We start from the raw sequence: 26,829 nt of genomic DNA, 5'->3' as shown, positions 1-26,829 counted from the left end.
CATTACGGAGGATCGAAGATTTGTTCGATCAGTTGCAGGGAGCGTCTTGGTTTTCCAATATTGATCTGAGGTCTAGATATCATCAGATGAGAATGCGAGATGAGGATATCTAGAAGACGGCGTTCAGGACTCGTTATGGACATTATGAGTTCGTGGTGATCCCTTTCGGGCTCACTAATGCACCGACGGCATTCATGGATCTCATGAACAGGGTGTGTAGGTCGATGTTAGATCGTTCAGTGATTGTGTTCATTGATGATATATTGGTGTATTCGAGATCCAGTGAGCAGCATGAGGAGCATTTGAGGGAGATCCTCAGAGTTTTCAGATCGGAGAGGCTTTATGCCAAATTCTCTAAGTTCAAGTTCTGGTTACGAGAGGTCCAGTTCTTGGGGCACCTCGTTAACTAGAATGGGATTTTGGTCGATCCGGCTAAGATTGAGGCAGTCATGAGGTGGGGGGTGCCGACATCGCCCACCGAGATCAGGAGCTTTCTAGGATTTGCCGGATACTATCGGATATTTATCATGGATTTCTCCAAGATTGTCGTGCCACTCACCAGGTTGACCCGGAAGGGTGTTTCTTTTTCATGGGGTCCGTAGCAGCAGACCTCGTTTGATACACTTCGCCAGAAATTATGCAAAGCCCCTGTATTAGCCCTCCTGGAAGGGTTGGAGGATTTTGTGGTATATTGTGACGCATCAATATCAGGGTTGGGTGCGGTGCTTATGCAGAGGGGGCATGTGATAGCGTATGCATCGAGGCAGCTGAAGCCTCATGAGGCGAGATATACCACCCACGATCTGGAGTTGGGGGCAGTGGTGTTTGCCCTCAAGATTTGGCGTCATTATTTATATGGGGTTCGGTGTACCATATAGACGGACCATAAGAGTTTGAAGTATCTGATGGATCAACCCAACCTGAATATGCGACAGAGGAGATGGTTGGATGTGGTAAAGGATTATGATTGTAAAATCTTGTACCACCCGGACAAGGCTAATGTGGTAGCCGATGCGCTGAGCCGTAAGGCGAAGAGTGCCCCGATTCGAGGCACTTGTATGAGATTAACAGTGATGACCCCGGTGTTGGACACCATTCGGGAGGCCCAAGCACAAGCCTTGATACCGAAGAACCGCAAAAGGGAGCGGGTGATCGGGCAGGTGTCCTAGTTTGTTATCGATAGTCGAGGGCTGATGACCTTTCAAGGTCGGATTTGGGTGCCATATGCAGGCGAGGCACGTACCCTTTTGATGGAGGAGGCATATAGATCAAGATTCTCGATCCATCCCGGGGCTACAAAGATGTATTTGGACCTAAAGAAAGATTATTGGCGGCCCTGTATGAAGAGGGATGTCGCGTGGTTTGTCGAGAGGTGCTTGACATGTCGCAAGGTTAAGGCCGAGCACCAGAGTCCGCATTGCAAGTTACAGCCGCTTGAGGTTCCCCAGTGGAAGTGGGAACAGATTTCCATGGACTTTATCACCAAATTGCCAAGGACTGCAAGGGGTGTCGATGCAATTTGGGTGATCGTCGACCGGCTGACGAAGAGCACGCATTTTCTTGCTATCAGTGAGAGCTCTTCCGCCGAGAGATTGGCAATGTTGCATGTGAAGGAGGTGGTATCACATCATGGAGTACCGATCTTGATGGTGTCAGATTGAGATGTACGTTTCACTTCCAGGTTCTGGAAGAAGTTCCACGAAGAGTTGGGTACGAGGTTGCATTTCAGTACCGCCTACCACCCCAGACGGACGGACAGAGTGAGCGAAAAATTCAGACGCTCGAGGACATGCTCGAGCATGTGTGTTGGACTTCGGAGGAAGTTGGGACACATATCTGCCATTGGCTGAGTTTTCATACAACAACAGTCACCATTCTAGTATTGATATGCCTCCCTTCGAGTTGTTGTATGGGAGAAGGTGTCGGACTCCCATTTGCTGGGGAGAGGTAAGGCAGCGTGTGATGGGTAGCACTGAGATAATACTTCACACGGCAGAGCAGATACATCGGGTTAGACAGAGGTTACTGACGGCTCAGAGTCGTCATAAGAGTTATGCGGATTGTGACCATCCGAGCTGGAGTTCCAGGTGGGGAACTTCGTGCTCCTGAAAGTATCTCCTTGCAAAGGAGTGATCTGATTCAGGAAGAGGGGCAAGCTGGGGCCCCGGTTCATCGGTCCATTCAGGGCGACCACAAGGGTGGGAAAGGTAGCATATCGGTTAGAGCTACCTACGGAGTTGATCCAGATTCATGATACCTTCCACGTGTCATAGTTGAGGAAATGTATAGCCAACGAGTCGGCGGTGGTACCATTGGAGGATATCCAGGTGGATGCGAGCCTGAATTATGCGGAAAGGCCAATCACGATACAAGATCGGAAGATCAAAGTTCTGAGGAACAAGGCGGTGTCACTGGTGCAGGTCCAGTGGCAACCTCAGAAAGGGTCCGACCTGACCTGGGAGCCGGAGTTGGAGATGCGGCAGCAGCATCCAGAGTTGTTTGTCGAGCAGGACTTCGAGGGCGAAGTATGATTCTAATGGGGGAGAATTGTAACATCCGGATTCCTAGGTACCCTATGTTAAGTATTTATATTGATTTTATGAGAGGGACTCGGCGAGTTGGCGCTCAGACTCGCCGAGTGTGATCGCGCATCTTTTGGTCTGATTTAATGAGGGACTCGACGAGTCCATGAGTGGACTTAGCGAGTCCACGTTGTTTAATGAAACCCTAATTCTCGGGGCCTGAGCCCTATTTAAGGACTCTTATAGCCACTATTTGCGGCTACCAGACCCTTGAGAGAAACCCTAAGAGTGCTTGAGCGTTTATGAGAGATAAGAAGCCATTATTTGACCTTTGTGGGTTGGTTTTGCAAGAAGAAGTTGATTCCAGCTTAGAGGAGGCCAAGGAGGTTGCATATTTGCGGATCTCAAGCTTAGGGCATCATCTTTGAGATAGCATATCGATCCTTTCTCTGTTTTGTTAAGGAATCCATGGATCTAGGGTTTTCTATACCCTTTATTGGGTTGATTTGTTGGGAATATGGTCCCTTACCATGTTTAGATATTAGATCTGGATCCATAGTGGTCTAGAGAACACTTTCCATCTTGCTTTATGAGGAGTCATGGAAGAAATGGACTTAGGTTGTTGTATTTGGGGCTAAATCAGCAAGTAGTGTCATTTGGACGTTGCATGAGTATCAAGTTTGAACCTTTGCGTGATTATTGATCTTGGGAAAGTTAGATCTATGGATTAGAGGAACAGATCTAACCTCATAAGGTCATTTGAGTGTGAGCATGGAATGAACTCGCCAAGTCCATGAGCGGACTCGACGAGTCGAGTCGGGGTTGCCCCCATTTTGTGTCAGGTGTAACTCGTCGAGTGGAAGAATGACCCGACGAGCCAAGAGAGTCTGTAAGGATTCAGAGGACCCGTATGGACTCGCCGAGTCACCCATCTTCACTCGACGAGTCGGGTCAAAGTTTGACCGTTGACTTTAGGATTCTGGTCAAGACTGATTTAGGAGAGTTCAGGGAAGGGTAGAATGGCCTTCTACCCAGTCTGTAGAGATGAGATCATGAGAGTGTATTGATCAGGAATGTTATTTGAATAATAGGAGGAGGCTGAGTCGGGACGTTGAGCACGAGAGTTTATTCGACTTCATTAAGGTGAGTCTTCTCACTAAACTGTACCTGGAAGGGTACCTATGTGTGACTGGAAGGTCTTGTATGCTATGATGTATGTGCTATATGCGGTTATGTGATATGTATGTGCTATGTATATTATGTATGATAAGGGCCAGAAGGTCAAGATGATATATATGTATGTGCTATGTATGTTAACTTGGTAAGGACCGGAAGGTCAAGAGGTTACGGACCGGAAGGTCGATATGGGTAGGACCGGAGAGGGCTGCCAGGATTTGGGACGGAACTCCCCTGAGACACATGGATCGAAAGATCCTACAGAGTTAGGGCCTGGAAAGGCGTATGTGGGGTATGTGGTATTTTGGGGAACTCACTAAGCATTTATGCTTACAGTTGTTGTGTGATGTGTTTCAGGTACTAGCAAGGATTGCAGGAAGGCGCCGACATGATTCGTACACACTCATGGAGTTTATGATATTGAGATCTTGGGACATATTTTGTTATGTTACAGTGGACACATTATGTTTTTATGATTTTCGTGTGAATGAAAGTATGTTTTAAAATGAAAAATTGTTTGAAAAATTCATGTCGTTACAACAAATGTCGAACCGAAGTGATAAGCTCAAACTCTCAAATCACAACAACAAACTCCACCACCTATATTCATCATAAAACCTTCTATATAAATTCCCCGTTTACTAAAATACCCCCAGAAGTCAAACTGGTCAACCCTTGGTCAAGGTCACAGTCCACGGTCATGGTCAACAGTCCATGTTGACCCAACTCGTCGAGTGCAACTTACTGACTCGTCGAGTCCTTCCGGAACACGAGAAATGTTGAAAACCCTAGTTGACTCGCCGAGTTTCCTGATAACTCGTCGAGTCCATGCGTGTCCAATGTTGGGAAAACCCTAACTGACTCGTCGAGTCATCTCACTGACTCATCGAGTCCATGCAGAAACCAAAAACAAGAAACCCTCTTTAGACTCGTCGAGTTGACTCATGAACTCGTTTAGTCCCTTCAGTCTTTTTCTTTTATAGACGTTTTTAAGCCACCCTAAAGCCCCAAAATGCAGATCTAACCTCCTAGGGCATGGTTTCCACGTAAAGTTGCAAACTTTACGTGCATGGATGGTCCTAAATGTCAAAACCAAGTGAAAGGGGGGTTTAACCCAAAAAGAAAATCCCAAGCTTGCTAAATCAGATAACTTTATGGCTATAAGGACCAAGAGGAGTCCAAATCTAAAGTTACAACTTCAGATCATGCCTAATACCCGAAATGACTTCCAAATATACTAAAGATTGCCTTAAACCTAAGCATGAAGAGATCTAACTAAAGATAAGCCAACGTAACGACTTGTTACCTTGAAAATGATGCCAAGATGAAATAAAGTCGGATCCACAAGATCCTCTTTGTCCAAGCTTCTTATACTTCACACCTTCTTCACAAAATGCACCAAAAACACTCTTTAAGCTTGACAAAAACGCAAGAACAAGGTTAATATCGATTAGGGTTTCTTCTGGCTGTCAAGAGGTGGTAAGGGACTAGAGGTAAGGACTTAAGGTCCTTTAAATAAGGTGCAAACACTAAACATTAGGGTTTCATCTTCCATCTCCTACTCTTCGATTTCGGGTCCTCCGACTCGTTGAGTAGGTCCAATAATCCACGCGGGGCTATCCCGCCTCTACCCGACAAATTGGGGCAACCAACTCATCGAGTATGTCTATAAACATGTACAAAATGCTATTAAACTTATATCTGGGAGTCGGGGTATCGCAAACATCTTGCTTTCATTTCTTATTTTTAGTCATTTAAAAAAAATACCTTAATGTCTAATAAAGCAATCTACTATGCTAGAATGGGTACATTGCTATTAACCCATTCTACTTTGAAAGTACAATGCCAAAATTAGGATAATGTTAGAATTTTATTTTATTTTAATTTTTTCTTATTAAAAGAATTATACTTTGAAATTTCAACGCTAGATGTGGGAATCAGAACACAAATCCAATGGTGCAACTGTTGGGTCCTATTTGACACTATTAACTTCACCCTAAAACTGAAAAAAAAAAATCAAATACCCAAAATAGTAACGCCAGTATGATTAACAAAATCAAAACCCTAAAAAAAATATAGTAAACCTTATGCCCAAAAAAGATTAAACAAATTTTAAAAGGGTGATTTTCACTGATCTTGCAAACATGAATCATGTGATCAGTTGAGCTCGAGGAAAATAAGAGATTATTCCACTAATAGCGGACCAGTTGGGTCCTATTGTTTGAAACATTGTCATCTTTTCTTGTACTTCAAGAATCTTACTTGTTGGGAGCTTGGTAAATATGCGACTCCACTCCTAATTAATATGTGTTTCATTTTTTTTTACATTCTAATTTTGAATATTTATAGGATCAGACGAAACACTTTCTCCATTTTATGGTTGCTTATCAGCAAATCTTTATGGTGTATTTTATTGAACTGGGATATGGTGTTTGCTACCTCTTTGTTTCAGACTTTCAGTAGGTATAATATCAATAAATCCATTTTTGGTTCTTGTTGAAGTATTTTAATCTTAAAAAATTTCTATCATTGAACATCATGATACATGGTAGAGGCTAATGCAATAAGGTATGCAAATGGTTATAATGGTTCTACATGATTGTTAAACAATACATTGTTATAGGTTTCAAAAGAGCATGAAAGAAAATGATCAATCTGATGTAGTAATAGAGGCAACAACCTGAATGGCCATAATTAACATGTACACGGTAAATAATAAAGACCATAAAACAATCAAAACTAATATGATAGCACACAAATAAGGTTTTTTTTCGTTTATCAACAATAGGCAATTAATTAATAAATATGTAGATTATTTACCTGATGAAAAAAAATGCAAAGAGCCAAAAACCACCCGTTACTCCAGTTTCAAAACATAGATTTCGGATGATTTCTACCTCCTTCCAGGCTCTCTCCACACTCCAGAAATCATAAAAATTACTAGATAAATAATCTTATTCAAAGTGAGAGAGAAGTACTGTTTTCCAACATTTTTTACTCTCATTTTTTAATCACCAGTCATGTTTTTTTTACAGAAATGTATGCGTCATTTTACCCATTAATGGATTAAATATATAGAACCTTTCATAATTTTTACAACGAACTAGATACTCCGTTTGTATTACATATGTATTTTCCATAAAAATATATTGTGTTCTCTAGTAATGTAGTAATTTTTTGATAATGAATTAAGATGGTAACAAACTTCTAATTTTGTTCATATTTAATCATTGAATTTTTTTGTGCTTGATTTACCTTTGAATTAGTTGAAAATGTTCACATTTTACGCTTATGACCGGTTATAAGGGTAAAATATGACCAATTTCAAATATTTTAGGGGTAAATAAAGCACAAAAAAATTTAATGACTAAATGTGAGAAAAATTGAATGTTTGTTACCCTTTCAAGCCATTATCTTGTAAATGATTCTAAATCTTATTAAGAATGAGCACAAGCTAAATATGAAGCTCACAAAAGTGAGGATGCTGCAAGAATTGTGTGATATACATTTATTGTGTAAGGTATTAGAAACAACACTTAAAAATACAATTGGAGCATCTTTAATCAAATAGAAATTGAAGAAGCAAATATTTTTGTGGTTTTAAAAATATACTTAGGACATGGGCAAAGATTTTAACTCTAGTGGTAGAGTCGGTCGTTACAAATCATGCGAGGACGAGAGAACATATGATAAATAAGTGTGAAGGTACAGCAATGTTAAATTTGAATGGGAATTTTCTCTTTACAAAGACACTAACTTTGATTAGAGAGTGTGGATGCATAAGATCAAGGTAGTAGAGTGGTACATGAGTAGTCTAGGTGCTAGTTGCCTTTACATTGTTTGTGTATTTTGCCTAGTTTTCATTGTTTTTACTTTGAACTTGTTTTGTCGATATTTTTCTTCCAAATTATTACTTGTATCTACCTTTTCTATTTCTATGTTGGTTTTGTATGTACCTTCTCACCATGCTCCTTTTGATTTTTGATCTATTTTTCGTTTTATTGCTCATATATGTGTATTTTTTTCCTTTGTGAAACTCTACATATTATTTCTTCTTTGTGGGTTGGCGTTTCAATTATACATGAATAAAGAAAATCTAGTTAAAAGTTTATCTTATTGACTATGATTAAAGTAATGAATTAGAACATGGTTATGTGATATGCATTCTATTCTGTAGTACTACTTACAAACATAACACAAAATAAATCGTAGTGACTGAAATCAAAATTATTAATCTAAGTAATTGCTACCAATAAGCAAAATACACTAAGGGATTATTACATAAATATATAATGACTTGAAAGGGTAACAAACTTTCAACTAGTTCATATTTAGTCACTAAACTTCTTTTTGTGCTTGATTTACCCATGCATTATTTGAAATGTTTACATTTTACCCTTATGATTGGTCGCGGTCATAAGCGTAAAATGTGGAAAATTTCAAATAATTCATGGGTAAATCAATCACAAAAAAAAATTAGTGACTAAACATGAACAAAGTTAAAAATTCGTTACCTTCTCAAGTCATTATCCCTTCTGATTATTATAACTTCAACCGGAAAACCGTCCATTAACACTATCCCACATGGTATTTTTGAGACGCATCCAAACAGTCCCGAAATTTATTTGATTCTAGTCAAAATAAACATACAGGCCATCAATACAACTATGGGATAGTTTTGCAAAACCAAGGAAAAAGCGATCAACTAAACCAATCAAATCATGACTTGATAACTATATTGGGTGCTAGATGAAGCCGATATTAAACCTGATTCTAGAAAAGTTGGTTACAACGAACCACCAGACATCCGGTTAACATAAGATCAACATCTCGTTAATATAAGATCAAACAACTGCCTCACACCACTATATATATATATATATATATATATATATAGCAATGATCATTTGAGAACTTAAAGGTTTTCCGAGAACCCGAGAACCAAACCAGGGCCGTTAGATCAAAATAATAAAAGGCTAGGATCATTTGTGGCATTTTTGTGAATACTTGAGAAAAAAACAACACTGTGACATGATAATTAAATGATTTTGGGGCATTTTAGTGATGAATTACCTTGAATTAGGTAAACCCTTTCCATCTCTCTCTCTCTCTCTCTCTCTCACATCTGACCTCCTATCGTCACATCGCCTCCGAAGACGACCCTTTGCTCATGTTCTTCCTCATCGTCGTTATCTTTGGTCGCTGTTGATCTGGAAATTTGAATCGATTTCTCGCATGGATCTTATGAGTATCATCAGGGAACGCTTGATAATCTCCAAACTGACATGGATAACACCGGTATTCTCTTTGCAGTTACGCTCGATACCAAAGTAAGTCATCTCTATTCTCTACTAGATCTCCACTAATCGGTCGATTGTTTGCAATTTACTTTTTTGCATCATCTACACAACAATGTGTAATTCTTCTAAGTGTTTATGCATCAGATATGGATCTAATTTTGACTTCTATGGTAAAATTGACTACTTATGATATTGATTATATTATTAAATGGTGTTCAAAAGTATAATCTAGTTCCCAATTATGTTGGGAGGTTGAATTTTTCATTATCGTTTGATGCTATGGTTCGTTGATCTCATATAATTAGAACTATAAGCTCGTCCTTATTGGTCATGGCTACACCATTTGTTTTCCGTTCAGCCATGGCATTAGTTTTTGATATGATAAAAACTAAATTATCAGTCAACGATCTCTTTCGCTCTCGTGTTCTTCATCGGTTATCTCCTCTCTACTCACCTCACTCCGCTTATTAACAATCAGAAAACCAAATTGCTAGATTTAAAGGAAGTCGGTAATCTGATTTATTGCCCTAAAACTGCAACTGTACGGCCATGGGATGCCCGCTTCTCATATAACCTCATTTATTTCCAGCTCCACCTCAGGTTTTGCCATTACTTATCCAATTTATTTCCATAGAACACTATAATCTCACATGTTGTGTACATATTTGTTTCTCGTTTTGGGTTTCATTATAATCTAATTTAATTGACATGCATTAGCCCAAAAATAATGTTCCTGTGTTAATGTGCTGAATTTTAATAGGCAGTGGATTGCTCTCCTGTGAGTTCAGTAGCTGCAAACAAAGCTTCTTTTGTAAATACATCAACTTCTGGCATGCAACTATGCAAGTGAAGTGATGCTCTTTATTTTGCTTTCACTTGAAATATCTCTTCATGTTCTAACTTGTTTTCTTATATTCTCAAGGGTCACAAAAAATACCTGTAAATAAGATGGTGCGGATAGATTTATAGGATCCTTCTGGGAGGATGCATGCTTATTTGCAGGCTAAGCCTTCTAGACACCATGAAAGCAATTCTGGTTTGAATTCTTTGAGGTAGGAATAGGATCTCTCTCTATATTTCCATATAAATAATCGGTAACACTCCTCATGAAATTGGACTATAGTATTCATGCCCTACTACTTGCTACAATCAAAGGTGTCTGCAATGCAGGTCTTCCATCAGATAAAGAAGGAATCCTAAGGAAAGTACTGATCTTACAAGTGTTTAGGAACTTATTGATGAATTTGAATGTGGTTGTCACTCTGGTACCCTTCATCACCACATTCATTATGAACAATATATGCATAATCTTCTTGTGTTGTTGATGTCTGATCACTGATGTGGTTCTTTCTGCTAGGTCTTTTGGACACTGTAAGGAACTATACATATGTTAGTATGGCTGATGATGATTTTTCTCTCCTTCAACATAATACTCATTTATATCTTGCCAAAGTTGTAAATTTGAGGTAATATACAATATACTACCTCTGCTTTCTGATCTGTTCCAGCTAAGTACTTCATATACATACATACATACATACATACATACATACATACATACATACATATATTGCATTGAAGTAACCAAATCCTTGCAGAACTAGTTGATACATGAGCTCCTTGCTACAAAAAGAAAAAAAGGAATTTTATGCCCAACCTATATATATATATATATATATATATATATATATATATATATATATATATATATATACTGTTAGCTTTGCAGAGTTCCTATAGGTTGGGCATAAAATTCCTTTTTTTCTTTTTGTAGCAAGGAGCTCATGTATCAACTAGTTCTGCAAGGATTTGGTTACTTCAATGCAATACAGTTTAGTGAGCCTGCTAGCACTAACTAAAGAAGATCTAGATTCACAAGGCATTTATTACATATGTATAAAAATGAATGCTAAGCTACTAAGCGAGAAATTTGAATTGCTGGATGAATATTCTTGCATTCATGTGGATCCACAAGCCAATTTGTCAAGGCTTCCTGTCATACTTGACCGGTACAAACCTGACATGGACCGTGCTCCAGAATTTCTTCTTTGTTTTGGAAATGATGTAAGCTACACACCAAAATGTATATAATACAATTATGCACAAATATAAATACATAATAATATCTTGTTTAAGTGACATGGAATGATGAGAAAGTTTGCTTTCAAACAATTGTTGCTGCTCTTGGAAACTTGTATGCTATGCATCCACCTCTATTGCCAAATCCATGAGGTGAAGGAGTTTCAGATGTTTATAAAAGACAAGGGAAAGGAAATGCTTCATGAGGAACGTTTTTTTTTTCACTCTAAGTTCCTTTAACTTGTTTGATCTGTCTACATTACATCCATTTTTGAGTTAAAAGTCCTTAGAAGGGATATTTGAGAAAATGCAACTACAAAACTAAATACCCCTCAACATTTCCCATTCAAGGTCTATCTCCCTCGTTTTAGTGGAAGTAAGGATTTCACAGGGGGATTTTTAGCACAAATACAAAAGACAGGGATATATTTTAGAGAGGGCCATTTTTTTCTATTTTTGCGTTGTACTTTCAAAAAAAATTCAGTTTGAAAATACCAAAAGTAATCGATATATTTGAAACTTTGTGTAGAACAATATAATGCGATCTTTACAAAAAAATATTAATGCTAGAAAATATTGGTGCTTTATTTTTTAGTTTGAAAAGGAATAGGTTACACTTCAAAGAGCTTATGTTATGAATTTTTCACATGGAAACTCTTATGTATATTAAATCAACTCTACTTTTATGGAACAACAGTTTCAAACCATCAATTGCTACTCCGTTCCCTGGAAGAATGCAAGTTTTCAACAAATTCAACATCTGTTATTGGTGCTTTATTTTTGAGTTTGAAAAAGAATAGGTCCCATTTTTCTAAATAGATATCTATTATTTATGTGTTGGAAGTGATGAATTTAATGTGAATCATAAATATAATAACGCATATTTGATTCATATAAAAGTATAGTGCAGTGGTTAATCTGGTTCTCATAGTGGACAGATATATGTTTTTATTGGTATGATCTAGTTAATTAGTTGTTATGATTGGCTAATCTGGTTCTGAACTCTATGTGATATTGTGAAGAACTTAGATCTGTTAAGTACTAACTCTTGTTAGATAATGTTTTGACCTTCTTCATGTTGAGTGGTCTGGATGTCATTAGTCTTGGAAATGAAGTAGAAGATGGATTTATTGCTGCCGATCCTAATCTTTCATCTTTAGTTTTATGTGGTAATGATTTTTCTGATGCAAATGGTGTAAAAAAACAATGACATATGAATTACATGTGATTTACATGTAATTCACAAGTAAATCACATATGAATTACATGTGATTCACATGTAAATCACAAGTGAATCACATATGAATTACATGTGATTCACATATGAATTACATGTGATTCACATATGATTCACATGTAATTCCCATATGATCCGTTTGTGATTCACATGTAAATCACAAATGAATTACAAGTGAATCACATATGAAGTACATGTGATTCAAATGTAATTCACATATAAATTACATGTGATTCACATGTAAATCACAAGTGAATTACATGTGATTCACATATAAATTACATGTGATTTACATGTAAATCACAAGTGAATCACATATGAATTACAAGTAATTCACATGTAATTCACATATGATCCATTTGTGATTCACATGTAAATCACAAGTGAATCGCTTATGAATTACATGTGATTCATATGTAATTTACATATTAATCACATTTAACTCACAAGTAATTCACATATAAATTACATGTGATTCACATGTAATTCATATGTAAATTACAAGTGAATCACATATGACTTACATGTGATTCATATGTAATTTACATATGAGTTACATGTGATTCATATGTAATTTACATATGAATAACATGTAATTCACAAATAAATCACAAGTGATTCACATATGAATTGCATGTGATTTGCATGTGATTTATATATGATGCCATATGTAAATGTGATTCACATGTGAATCGCATGTAATTCATATGTTATTGATTTTTAAAAATTTAGTTTTAAAAAAAATTACAATTTTTTTGAAAATTTTGTAGTTTTTTTTTTTGAAAAAAGAATGCAGCTTTCTTTAAAAAACTTGCAGTTTTGTTTTGAAAAAAATAACAATTTTTTTTGGGAAAAAATGTTGTTTTTTTTTTTTTAAAAAATTACAGTTTTTTGAAAAAATTTTAGTTTTTAAAAAAATTGCAATTTTTTTGAAAAAAAAAATGCATTTTTTTCGAAAAAAAAATGCAGTTTTATTTTGAAAATAAATACAGTTTTTTGAAAAAAAAATATTTTTTTCAATGTTTTTTTCGTAAATTCATGTATTCTATAAAAAAAATAAAAAATATGCACTTTTTAAAAAAATATTGAAAAATTCAATTTTTAAAAAAATCCGAATATTTAATTTATTATGTAGCTTTTTAAACATTTATATTACTATGATCAATAACAAAAAAAAATAACATTAAATTAGATTGGTAAAATGACGATCATGTCGTTAATGAGTTAATTTTTATCCAACGCTCCACTTTTAGTTCTCGAGTTCTCGGGAAAATTATAAGTTCTCAACCAATTTCATATATATATATATATATATATATATATATATATATATATATATATATATATATATATATATATATATATATAGGGTAAGACTCTAAAGAACCAACGATCCAATCTTTTTTTCAACTTTTACAACTTATTTTTTATTAAAAAAAAACTAAAAATACAGAAATTCATAACTTTTTATCCTTTTTCCAATGATATCAAATTCGATAAACAAATTTTTTTTCGTCAAATTCACATTGTGAATATTTAAAAATTCACAATGTGAATCTAAATTCACACGGTGAATCCGAAAAATATATTTAACATTCACAATGTTAAATTTTGAATTTTGATATTTTTAGTTTTTTTTTACGATAAAGTATAAGCACTAGAACTTGAAAAAATATTTTGCTCCTTGGAAAACCAATAATTATGGTTCTCTATTGAACTTTTCCATATATATATATATATATATATATATATATATATATATATATATATATATATATATATATATATATATATATATATATATATATATCGCCACTAATAGTATTGTTTGTCACCGTTCAAAGTATATGTCGTTGATATAGTTGTAGCGGCGACACGTACCAAATGCGGACTGGCGTTGCTTCTGAAACTCTATTCTTGTAGTGTCGTGTACCCGGCCAAGATTAAAGTATCATGCTACTTAAGTTATTTATGTAATCATCAGATCAAATTAATAGTAACATATAATCAATATTTTTATTGATGACCTACGCTTAGGATATGAATTTGAGTCGTAACCTTTATATTTTTTAAATTGTACTCCTATATTGCAACCGGTGTCTGAGAGGAAACTTGAACCATTTTTATCATTGAGGGAGAAGAACTTCTTATGATACCTCTAGGCTAAATACATGTCGGTTCATAATCTTTTAAATATCATAATAAAGTCTTCATAACTTAAATATATTCATGTGTATAATGAAACAATACATATATGATGAAATGAAATCAAGTTTATTTTATTTAGAAGGAACTTTATAAATGCTCCCTTTGGTATCCTGAAATTTAATGTTTAGTCCCTAAGTTTCAAAAACTCTTATGGATGGTCCATATGGTTTCAAAACTTTTAATGTTTGGTCCTTAAACTTCACTCCATCAGCTTTCTACCTTTAACTAAATAACATTTTCGTCGTTTCACTACCACAAAGACCATTTATGAAGTTTTCCCTTATTTAAAAAAAAATATATATATAATTATTTAATATGAAAAGTTCTCACCTCTCTCTCTCTCTCTCACACACATACACACATATATACCCTTCTATAAACTAAAGCAACAACTCTGATTGCAAACTGAGGATAGCTTTGATTCCAATTCACAAACCCACCACAACAAGCATAAGCACAAGCTCCCCTTGTTTTTTCTGACTTACAAAACTCATTTTCTTTGTTTGGGAATTTGTTTTTTACCCTTTCTTTTTAGGGGTTTTATTATATTTTTCCGGGTGTTCAAGAACATAGAAGAAGAAGAGGATCTAAACAACTTCTTTTTTGGGTTTTGATGAGACTGTGTTAAAGATAAAGATCTGAGCAACACAAAAGTGTTGAAAAAATGTTGGGAATGGCTAATGGTAGTAGAACACCAGCTACACAACCACAAGATTTTTCGGTCGTCAATGGCGATCAAGATCCTGGTACCCGGTTCGGACTTGGAAGAATTGTTGGGTCGGATTATGGAGGGATTGAGTTTACAACAGAAGAAGTTGAAGCAATATTAAATATGAAGATCGGAACTAAAGATAAATTCAATCTCAAGGTTCTTTCTTGTTTTCGTTCTTATTGTATGAAGTGTGTGTTTTTTCTCATTAGTATCAATTCGGGCTGTAAACGAACCGAACAAACACAAACATGGGTTTTTTATGTTCTTTCGTTTAAGTTAGCCGAACAAATAAATGAACATGGATGGATAAATAAACGAGTTTTCTTGTTCATGTTTGTTCGTAAAAAAAATTAAATTTTTCATGTTCGTTCGTTTATGTTCATGGACATGTTAAACGAACATTAATGAACAAAGATAAACAAACACAATTGAACATATATAAACATAAATGAACATATAATATAGTAATGTCATCAAACACAATTAATCATATATGAATATAAAAGGAACTTATATGAACGGACATAAACGAATGTAAACAAACAACATAAACGAATGTTCATGAACATAATTGAACGAACGAGAGCATTGTTCATGTTCGTTCATTTAACTAAACAAACAAGAATTTGTGTTCATGTTCGTTCGTTTATTAAATAAAGAATCATAAATGAACTTCCCGTCGAACCGTCCACGAAAATTTCGTTAAACATTCAATTCGTTTACAGCCTTAGTTTCAATATTATTTTTGAACAACCCTAGTATCAATGTTATTTTTCAACAACCCTATTATCAATATTATTTTTGTGGATTTTCAGGAAAGGGGCACGATAATGATGGAGTATATAAGGAAGCTTGGGATGTGTGTAAGATGATTTTAAGAATTTGAAGGGGGTGCTTTCAAAAGAGCACGAAAACCCTAAATAGACGTTTGAATCAGCAGAAAAGAAATCCAACGATATGGTTATTAGATTTAACCTTAATCTTTCTGTTTTTCATATTTAATTTTACCTAATTTGATTAATCTTTTATCTAACTGGTTTCCAGATATGCTAATGAACGTGAAGGAAGAACTAAATTCCATAATAATGGAATTACAGACAAATTACACCATTTTACAAGGCAAATTCATGAAAGAGCAAACCGACAAATTTATTTGATCCAAATCTACAGCATAAAATCATTTCAGGTATGATTTTTTTGGGGGCTACGATTTTAAAAGGGGAACTACCCATCCCATGTTCTTCGGTTTCTTGTGGGGTAAAACACAGAGCATCATAAACACATTTATTTTTTTGGGGATTTGGTCCAAACCCCGACTTTTTTGGATTGGCGGTCCTTTGAGCTACTTTGTTTTTGGTTTTAGTCCCTCGCAAAATTAAAAAGAAAAAAAAAATACCCTTTTGATATATTTTCTATGTTTTTTATATTTAATATAAAGTTTTATTAATAAAAATTATGGGACCCACCTCTTTCTCTCTCTCTCTCTCTCTCTCTCTCTCTCTCTCTCTCTCGTTAAAGGAAAGAAAGCACCGGTGATTGTAACACCGGTCTAGGCTGCTCACTAGCACGAATGACGCCATAGACCACCACAACCCCACCGGAAACCACCCTCGTTTGTCTTGGTCGAGCCCCACCACAATTCCCTTACTGTTTCTGTCGAGCATCTGCCAAGCACCACCCTACACCACCGTGTTCTTCCCCTTCTTGCTACTGATCAGAGCAAACTGCCACTAGCATCTTAATCCACCTAATTTTTCGAACACCTCCTCCACATCCCCATATCGTGACCCACTGCCTACAAATACCTTTCCCAAACACCTTCGAGCCATAGCCTTACTCCTCCCTGCCCTCTCTCTCATCGAGCTCACCTGAAAAGAAAGGAAACAAAGGCAGTGAGGCTGCCACCATAGCTCTGTCACCACCCATCGTTGGCAAAATCTACTTTACCACCCACCACCGTTGTGACTGTTGGCAAAACCCACTTCACCACCCACCAAACGTCTCCATCCTATTGTAACCCACCACCACCAAACTCCATCGTCGTTGTTGCTTCATCTTGGTCCCTCGTCGAGCATCCGCCAATAAAAATGAAGCAGCAAGGCCGCCCATAGCCACCAACCACAGCCACCCGTCATCGTCGTTGCCCTTTCCACCGTCGTTGCAGTCCGCCACCGTCGCTGCAGTCCACCACCGACGACCCACCATTCTTTCGAGTTTCAAGTTGGGGTTAAGAATGTTATTCAAAGAGGTGGAAAGATGGATGGTGGCAGCGGTGTTTCTTGGTGGCTGGAAAACTGCTCCACCTCCGGTGGGGTGTTCTTGATTGTAAATGAAGAAGGTGGGGGGGGGGGGGGAAGTTGGTCTGGTGAGTGAGAGAGAGAGAGAGAGAGAGAGAGAGAGGGAAACTATTTTTATTTAATATATAAAAATACTTTTACAAAAAGAAAATGGAAAATAAATCTAATAAGGGCAATTTAGTCATTTCAATTTTACAAGGGATCAAATCTACATACAAACATGGCCAAAAGGACCACAAATCCAAAAAAGTCGGGATTTGCATCAAAACCCCCAAAAAATACATGCAATAGGGACCATTTTTGTAATTTTGTCTTCTAGATAAAAAAACAAACCCCAAAATATTTCAGGGGTGTTGAGTAAAAAACAATCCCTATGTTTGGTCCTAAGTATAGAATTGATTCCAGAATTACCGTAACTTAGAGCTTCAGTTGGTTCTGTGCATCCAGGAGAGGGAGAGAGAGAGAGAGAGAGAGAGAGAGAGAGAGAGGCTTTCATATTAAATAATATATTTATTTTAAATAAGGGAAAACTTGATAAATATTCCTTGTGACAGTGAAATGACGAAAATATCATTTAGTTAACACTAGAAAGCTAACAGAATGAGGCTTAAGGACCAAACATCAAAAGTTTTCAAACCATATGGACCATCCGCAAGTTTTTTAAAACTCATGAACTAAACTTCAAAATTCGGGATACGATAAGGACCATTTTATGAAGTTTTTTCTTTTATTTAATAGTTTTGGATCTTTATGAAAAGCAAATATAAGAAGTTATGAAATTACAAGAGGTCAAAAACACACACTTAAACAAATACATAGTCTACATATTCATTGATTATGAAATTACAAGAGGTCAAAAAAACACACTTAAACGAATACATAGATGCTGTTTGTTTTTTTGAAACAATAATTCATAAAGTCTGCGGACAACCTCTGCAGTAGAAGAGGTGGACCAAACGGCTGCTGACTGTAATAAGAAGCGTGTTTGTTTTTTTAACATCTGCATGTTGTTGTAGATATTAAAAAATTAAAGTAAATTGATTTTATAATCCGCAAAAAGTTTTATAATACCGAAAATTTAATAATGTATGACCTTTCGGAAAAAATTTATGATATTTTAGCAAAAAATAATGATATATTAACAAAAAGTAAATATATTTTAGCATAAAATAATGATATTCAATCGACAAATTATTATTATTCAATACAACAAAAAAAAAGAAAAAAAATTTCAACAAGAATAAACAAAAAAAAATGTGAAATAGGATTTCAACAATATATAATCAATATTTTAGTAAGAAAAGAAGAAGAAGAAGAGGTTGGAAAAGATAAGAAGAGGCAAAACAAGTGTTGTGCCAAGAAGAACACGCGCAACAGTTTTTTAATCCGAAAACTTTTGAAAAACAAACAGCTGCGAGATAAAAAATGTTGTGCGTGTGCTGCGTCCCACAACAATAAGAGGTCTAAAGAGATTTTTTCCATAAAACAAATAGCATCATAGTCTACATATTCATTGATTCATTGATCTTTTGTGACACATTCAAGAATACTTTTAAGGTGTTTGTTATATGTGAATGGTTTCTCCAACGGTACTAGGTGCCCTGCATCCTTTATCCAGTCCAAAGTTGCTTTTTCACCCAAGCGTCTGATACATATTAAAACATATTCACTATATAAGATTTATAACAACTTCAATTCCTAGCTAGAATTTATTTTTAACCAACTTTTAAACATATAACACGCTAAAACATAGTCACTATATAAGATTTATAACAACTTCAATTCCTAGCTAGAATTTATTTTTAACCAACTTTAAACATATAACACGCTAAGTGATCAAACATAATTGAATTTGATTAAACTATTTTGTCTTTTTAACGAAGAAAGATACAAGACTTACATTTTCATCGTGTTAGCAAGGTCGAGATCAAAAATCTTGTCGTCATCACCCCACAACATATGTATCGCCTGCAAAAAGATTAATTCAAACGCAAATTATATAACCGAAGGTGTTTAATGCCCAATAATTTCATATTATATTAACTCGCTAAAAGTTTTAATTACCTGCGAGTAGTCGGGATCCGATGTTACATCGGTGTCGGGAACAACCAAGCAATCTAAGAGTTCGTTTCTTTCTTTTCGATTGCTAAACATTGTCTACAAATGTCAAAAAGATAACATCGATCATTACATAATTTGTAATATGATAGAGAGATTGGAGTACATGTAGTTAAGTTATGAGATACCTCAAGAATGTTCCGATAAAAGAAATCGGGAAGCCATGGGAGTTTATGAAACCCAACAGAAAACATCCTCTTCAACCCCTCTACGGTTGAGGGCATCAAAAGGTCCGACCAACTTGACAAACCAAGTCTCTTATACGAGTCAAGGCTAATGGATTCGGTTAACTCTGTAACAGTGGCAGACATAACCATAGACTTGACCAGATTTGGGTACAACTGAGCTATCTTGAATCCAACCATCCCTCCATAACTTAACCCAACTAGTGTCACGTTCTCCACTCTTAGTTTCTTCAACCCTTTAGCCACAAACTCAGCTTGAAAACTTGCAGACCTCTCGTTTCTATCGGTGATTGAGCCACCAAAGAACAAGAAGTCAGGCACATAGACTGAGTATTCACGTGTCAATGCCAAAACTTGTAAGAACCATGTAAAAATACCATCCATGGCGAAAGAGTGGAGGAGTAATACGGCCGGTTTGGTGGGTGGTACGTAGACGATTTTCCTATCATATTTGGTTACGATTTCTTTTGGAACCCATATATTCATTAAGGTCCCTGGCTCTATTTCTATGGTCTGTGGTGTTAATCCAGCAAGCTTTACGATTCCATGAATCAAAGGTGTTAGAACGACAAACACATTTCCCATAATTTGTTTACTTCTTTGAATCTATGAGAGGCAAATGTGAGATTGTGATATTTATGATTTGCAAGTTGTAACTTACTTGGCCCTTTTAATAATAACTGAAGTTGGTAGGGAGATGAATTAAATCGCCACGCACTTAACACCTGGCTACCCCACTTCCCCGTGATACGTACGTGATTGGTTTTTAAATATTTTACACATATTTTGTTTATCCAAATCCAAATATTTTGACTTGAAAAATCAGAGAATCAGAATTAAAATCAACATCAACATCAGTTTTGTCAACCATGATAAACTGATTATGAAGTCATGGCTTAAGTTACAATGATTGCATTAAAAAATACGGAAACACCATCTAAAAAGAAATTGATCTTGATTTTATTTTACATATAAATACACATGTTTTTAAGTGACATAGTTATTTGCAAGTTGTAGGTAAAAATATGTAAATACAAAACAATGATGGGTAACTATAACTTCTTAAATATGTTTGACTTTTAAGTTCAAATATAAGAACAACGTGTCTAAAGATATATAAGACCATTTGGTATAGTTGTCATCAAATGTTGGTATTTTTGTGATTAATTGTGGTGGGAACATGGACCACCTCACCCAATCAATTTGTATATCTTTCTATTTTTCTCTATCTCTCTACCTTTCTCCATCTCTCTACAATTTAATTGATTAAAAAATATATTTTTTTATTTTAATAATAAAAAATAAAAGAAATATAATGGTGAATATTGTAATCTTTTAGTAATTGACTGTGGTGATGAGTTAAGATCTATCACTATGATAGTTAATAATTAATATAACGTATGAACTAAATATGTTTTTAGTTTTACAAAAGCCTTGTAAAATGGGCGAAACCTTGTGTAGAATGACAATGAGAAATAAGCATAGAAAATTCTCAAAAAGTTAACAGAGAAGGAAAAGTATAAAAGGGCCCATCAAGGTTGAAAAACAAATCAACATTGAAAAGTGTGATAAGATAGAGTTGTTTAGTGTAAATGTATGATCTAATTGTCTATAAATTGGTGCTATAAAAGTCGTAGACAATTGAGTTTTTGAACAAAAACCTTATTTTCAAAAAAATATATACTCTAATAAATAAATGAAGGTTTTGTTGCTACATGTCACACTCTCATTCAATTTGTCAAATGTCATTTTGTGGTTATTTTAAAGTAATTTCTTTTTCACATGTCATTTCATAGGTTTTCTACTTTAATAAATTTAATGTAATACTTTAATATAATAATTACAATAAATATAGTAATAAATGAATATCAATTTCATTAATAAACTTACATTCTTATTTCAAAATTCCCAAATTAAAGCTCATTATTTTATTGTTTATTTATTTAAATTTAAAAGATAAAAAAATCAATTTTAATAATTCATTATTTTTCTTATTTTCTTATAAATCCAAAGTTCTTAAATATTTAGACTTTTATATTTAATTTTTTTAATTAACTCATGTAATACATGAGTCTTACACCTAGTATATACTAAATATGTATATTTTTAAAAATATTTTCAAATATATGTAGTTTCAATTTTTTTCTAAAATTTCCGGTTTTTTAATTATTATTAATTTTTTATATATATTTTTTTATTTTCTTTTAACTGTTTGTTTTAATGTTTTTTTTCTATTAATGTTTATCAATTTTTTTAAAAAAAACACCATTATAACCAATGATTTTTTGAATATAAACTAACGAGGGCTCCTTATTTGAAATATCTAAAAATCCAAATCAGAATTATCCGAAATTCCATCTGATGTTATGGATTCTGATAGGCATTTTATAATATTTCGGATATCTGTATAATGAAAGAGTATAAAAATCATATATTTGAATAATTTATAACATATACATGTGTGTGGCTTAGATAGCCAAAATACTAACAACTATGAGCATTATACTAGGAAAGAATAAAAGGAGATTACAACTGCTTCACTAACTATTTACAATAGAGTAACTTAAACATATAAAAGATACATATGTATCTTATTCCTTAACACGCCCCTGCAAGATGGTGGATCCATTAGAGACTCCAATCTTGGAATGAATCCTTTGGAAGAGACCACGTGTCAACAGTTTGGTTAGAGCACCAGCTAGTTGATCAAACGGATTGTTGTGACCAACACACAAGGAACCATCAGTGACCTCCTCACGTACAAAATGATAATCTAGAGCAACGTGCTTCATGCGTGAGTGGTAAAATGGGTTGGCACATGAATATGTAGCTCATGTATTATCGCAATATAAAATGAAATGATGCTTGGAAGGAATGTCCATATCAGTTAAAAGATTTTGAGCCCATGCTACTTTAGATGCCGCATCAGCAAGGGCTTTGTATTCAACTTCAGCGGATGATCTAGAGCCAAATTCTTGACGAGCTAGCCTCCATGATATAATGTTGGATCTATGATAGAGTAGATAGGCAATAGTTGAACGTCCTCCACATTCGCTGCCACCCCAATCGGAGTTAGAGAAGGCAATGAGATCCATAGTGGTGTTGTGACTGAGAAATAGACCATGATGAAGTGTATATTTTAAGTATTGCAGAACCCGTTTTAACAATTGAAAATAAGACTTGGATGGAGAGTGCATGAACTGCAATAATTTGTTGAAAACAAAGGATATGTCTAGTCTTGTAAATGCTAAATAGTATAGCGAGCCAACTAGTTTCTGATAAGGTGTAGGATCAACACTGGCGGACCCGTTCTGCAATTTGAGAGTAACGGGTTCATCAGGGTGGCCACCTCCTTTGCTTAATCCATGTGAAAAAGGGTTAACATGTATTGAATATGACTATGTTAGAAAAGGAAAAACCATTGAGAGTAGGTATGACTTCAACTCCTAGGAATTTGTCAAGAGGACCAAGGTCTTTGATTGACAATCTGGTGGCTAAACTGGTGACTAAGTTATCTAGAAAGGAGGTTTTGCTGCCTATAAGAATGAAGTCATCGACATAGATTAGGAGGTAGCTAAGAATATTGTTATGATTGTAGATAAAAAGAGATGGACATGCTTGAGATTTATGAAACCAAAAAAGTGTAGAAAGATGGTGAGTTCAGTGTACTAAGCTCGTGGTCCTTACTTGAGGTCATACAATGATTTCTTGAGTTTGAAAACATGTATGGGAAACTACCAATTAACAAAGCCAGGAGGTTGGGACATGAAAACTTCTTCATGTAGAGTACCATGAAGGAAGGCATTGTTAACGTCTAGTTACTGTACTGACTAGTTTTGCAAAAGGGCAATGGAAAGTACCATACAGATGGTTACTAGTTTGGTGATCAGACGGGATTTATATTCTCGATAGTGCCATCAGGTTTTCATTTGAATCAGAAGATCCATTTTCTTCCAATTGGTGAGTGGGAGGATTTTGGAACTATCTCCCATGTTCCATTAGCGAGTAGAGCATTAAACTCTTGATTCATGGCTTGACTCCAGTATGGATCTTTTAGCGCTTTTGTGTGGGTAGTGGGTTCAATAGAAGGTGGTATCGGGTGTAGTATAGTATTATTGATGAAGGATGAGCTGAATTATTTGGGATTAACTCTAAAAGAATCGACAAAAAGGATGTGATATGTACAATCAGCCAGAACTAGCGAAAGTGATTTCCTAATATACCGACATTTTTTTGTGTATTTATTATACGATAGAATTGCATGCTAGTATGTAGGCTAAGGATCTTCAATAATTGCATTATAGAATTGTCTGATGTATGATGTCTGATATCCTAGGAGAATTTCTTGTTATGCTATATGGAACTGACGTTATCACTATGCTTGCTTAGTGTATTCATCATAGTTGTAGATAACTAATATTTTATAGCCTGAGAATGTATGATTTAGCCTTATTTCCTATTCCTTGTCTGGTTGTGGGCTTAGGGTAGAATCAAGTTTTCGATTGTCTATCGAATATAGTGTTATGTATGATTAGCACACACGAGCGATTGTAGGGTTAGTGAAAGTTTCATGAGTGAGTATAGTTTGTAGTATGCCAACATGAGGAATGATTAAATACTCTTGAGATCATGAGTATAAAGATGTATGTGTATCTTAGGAAGTGATTTTGTGTGATTGGTGCATTGTTTAGCATGTTTTGGGAGTATCAGCATGAGTAGTTACTTAGAGAATCTAGAACGATTCATGAGTAATGTATGGATATATACATATATATATATATATATATATATATATATATATATATGGAAGGTTGTATTAGGCCTGTACTACTGAAAGCTCATGATCCGTACTCGAATTGAGGAAAAATTTGGGGATTCTAAGGAGCCGATTCATAGTAGATTGAATGGTTTGGCACCATGATTCACTACAATGTGTTTTCATCTTATTCGGTTTACTAGTTATGGTTGTTCAAGTTGAGGATGGGCGTGGTGATTTCTTGGGCCTTAGTGGCCATGTTAGTTTTCGGTTTGAATGGTGCAAACTTAGGTGAGTTAGTTGATTTAGTGGTCTCGAGGTCCTTGCTCGAGGTAGTGCCAGTTGAGTCGCACGACTCAAGAAGGAAGCGATTTTGATGATCAACTCGAGGATTTTAGCCAGAGGCTGAGTGGTTGGAAAATTGATTGGGATGTCCCTATCCACAACGAGGGTTATGTTCTTCCAAATTTCTGTGTTCGGAGGAAAGAGACAGCATACACATGATTTTCAGAGTTGGGATGTAGCCCCAACATGGGGCTAGATAGTTGCTGTTTTTGGTGGAAAGTATGGAAGTGTGGGTATATAAAATATTATTCTTATGTTATGGTTGCCTTAAGATGAGATCAAGGATATGCTTTCTTTGAATATAGTCAGGTCAGGTGTTGGTTGATTGTTTCGAGTGGTCAGGGAAGTGAATCGAGAATGACAACTTTTGTTGTCTCTGATGTATCCTGACTATAAGAATGGTGCCTCTTGTATTTTTGAATGATTCTCAAGATGAATTGATGGTTGTGGATTTGCAGACGAGGTGTGTGGTAGTCCATTTCTTCTAGATAGAGAATTCGTGGTATGAATGGACACAATTATTGCATGTGCATTTTCATGGGATTCTTGATGTTAGAAGCAGTTATGATAGGGGAGTTTCCGAGGTCTCCATCTAATATTCGGAATCTATTTGAGTTTGGTTGGGTTTTATTTGAAATATCATCTTGTATTGTCTTATACATTCCAAGGGTCGGAGATGCTACATATATAGTTGAGCCAGTTTGAGATTTAGTTTGTTTGCAACGTCATTTGGTGGATGTTCGAACCCTAAGTGGGGGAGAACTGTGTATTCTACTTTGACGATCATCGATCTATTCGATTTTATGATTTCAGAAGAATGGGTCATAGAGATCTGTGGACTTAGGGTAGAATCAAGTATTCAACTGTCTATCGAATATAGTCTTATGTATGATTAGCATACACAAATGGCTGTTGAGTTAGTGGAAGTTTCATGAGCAAGTATGGTTTGTAGTATGCCAACATGAGGAATGATTAGCCACTCTCTTGAGAGTAAGTATTGGATGTATGCGTATTCTAGGAAGTGATTTAGTGTGATTGGTGTGATGTTTAGAGGGTTTTGGGAATATTAGCATGAGTCGTTACTTAGAGGATCTGGAACGATTCTTGAGTAAAGTGTGGATATGTGTGGACGGTAGTATTAGGCCCGTACTACTGAAATCACAGGATCCATACTCTAATCTAGGAAAATTTTGTGGATTCTAAGGAGCCAATTGATGGTAGATTGCATAGTTTGGCACCATGCTTCACTGTAATGTGTTTTCATCTTATTCGTTTTGCTAGTTATGATTGTTCAGGGTGAGGATGAGCCTAGTGATTTCGACCTTTGTGGACATGTTAGTTTTCGGTTTGAATGGTGCAGACCTAGGTGAGTTAGGTTATTTTGTGGTCTTGAGGGCCTTGCTCGAGTTTGTGCCAGTTGAGTCGCACGACTCAAGAAGGAAGTGATTCTGATGAACGACTCAAGGATTGCAGCTAAAGGCTGAGTGGTTGGAAAATGGATTGGGATGTCACTATCCACAACAAGGGTTATGTTCTTCCAGATTTTTGTGTTTGGAAGAAAGATACATCAGACACGTGCTTTTTAGAGTTTAGATGTAGACCCAACATGGTGCTAGATAGTTGCAGTTTTTAGTGGCAAGTATGGAAGTGTGGGTGTACACAAGATTATTCTTATGGTATGGTTGCGTCAACCTATCATGAAAATATGTACATTGTATATTTTGGTTTTTGGTTATGGGTACCCTTAATTGATTGTTATGGAAGTATTGTTCATAGCGGGCTCAGGTTTGGCAGCTGTGCTTGGTTATTAGGAGTTCATACGTCGGAGTGGTGTTGTTGGGTTTTTAGGTTCTGCAAGGTCAGGCGAAATGAGTCACCCGAAAAGAATGTATAC

At 35.5% G+C, this 26,829-nt stretch overlaps 1 protein-coding gene and 1 pseudogene across 2 annotated transcripts; one reads left to right on the top strand and one right to left on the bottom strand.

The window, feature by feature from the left end:
- The first annotated feature begins 3,432 nt into the window (after nucleotides 1–3,432).
- LOC145050428 (DNA mismatch repair protein MLH1-like) lies at nucleotides 3,433–11,229 on the top strand (annotated as a pseudogene).
- A 7,105-nt stretch (nucleotides 11,230–18,334) lies between these two features.
- LOC145054157 (uncharacterized) lies at nucleotides 18,335–20,492 on the bottom strand. 2 transcript variants are annotated; one of them, XM_079002299.1, is made up of 4 exons: nucleotides 19,778–20,492; nucleotides 19,596–19,688; nucleotides 19,432–19,499; nucleotides 18,335–18,531 (listed from the first exon to the last, which is right to left on the bottom strand). In XM_079002299.1, exons 1-4 carry the CDS (start codon nucleotides 20,417–20,419, stop codon nucleotides 18,525–18,527), a joined length of 810 nt encoding a protein of 269 aa, XP_078858425.1. In that variant the 5' UTR covers nucleotides 20,420–20,492; the 3' UTR covers nucleotides 18,335–18,524. The 2 variants fall into 2 exon arrangements, with proteins under 2 accessions (XP_078858425.1, XP_078858424.1); XM_079002298.1 differs by lacking the exon at nucleotides 18,335–18,531 and adding an exon at nucleotides 18,668–19,176 and having other exon boundaries at nucleotides 19,778–20,491.
- Between the last annotated feature and the right edge of the window lie 6,337 nt (nucleotides 20,493–26,829).

Source organism: Lactuca serriola, chromosome 5, assembly GCF_051521515.1.
Source record: "Lactuca serriola cultivar US96UC23 chromosome 5, Lser_US96UC23_V15, whole genome shotgun sequence".
In the NCBI taxonomy this organism is placed as follows: Eukaryota; Viridiplantae; Streptophyta; class Magnoliopsida; order Asterales; family Asteraceae; genus Lactuca; species Lactuca serriola.
The sequence above is the reverse complement of the archived record's forward strand: the minus strand, read 5'-3'. Positions and strand labels throughout refer to the sequence as shown.

Bases quoted from the DNA above. Each gene is read 5' to 3' on its own strand.
- LOC145054157 (XM_079002298.1), bottom strand. From the start codon at position 20,419: ATGGGAAATGTGTTTGTCGTTCTAACACCTTTGATTCATGGAATCGTA. The intron at 19,689-19,777 runs GTATCTCATAAC...TGACATTTGTAG, and splicing joins TTTATCGGAACATTCTTGAG to ACAATGTTTAGCAATCGAAA. The intron at 19,500-19,595 runs GTAATTAAAACT...ATCTTTTTGCAG, and splicing joins CGGATCCCGACTACTCGCAG to GCGATACATATGTTGTGGGG.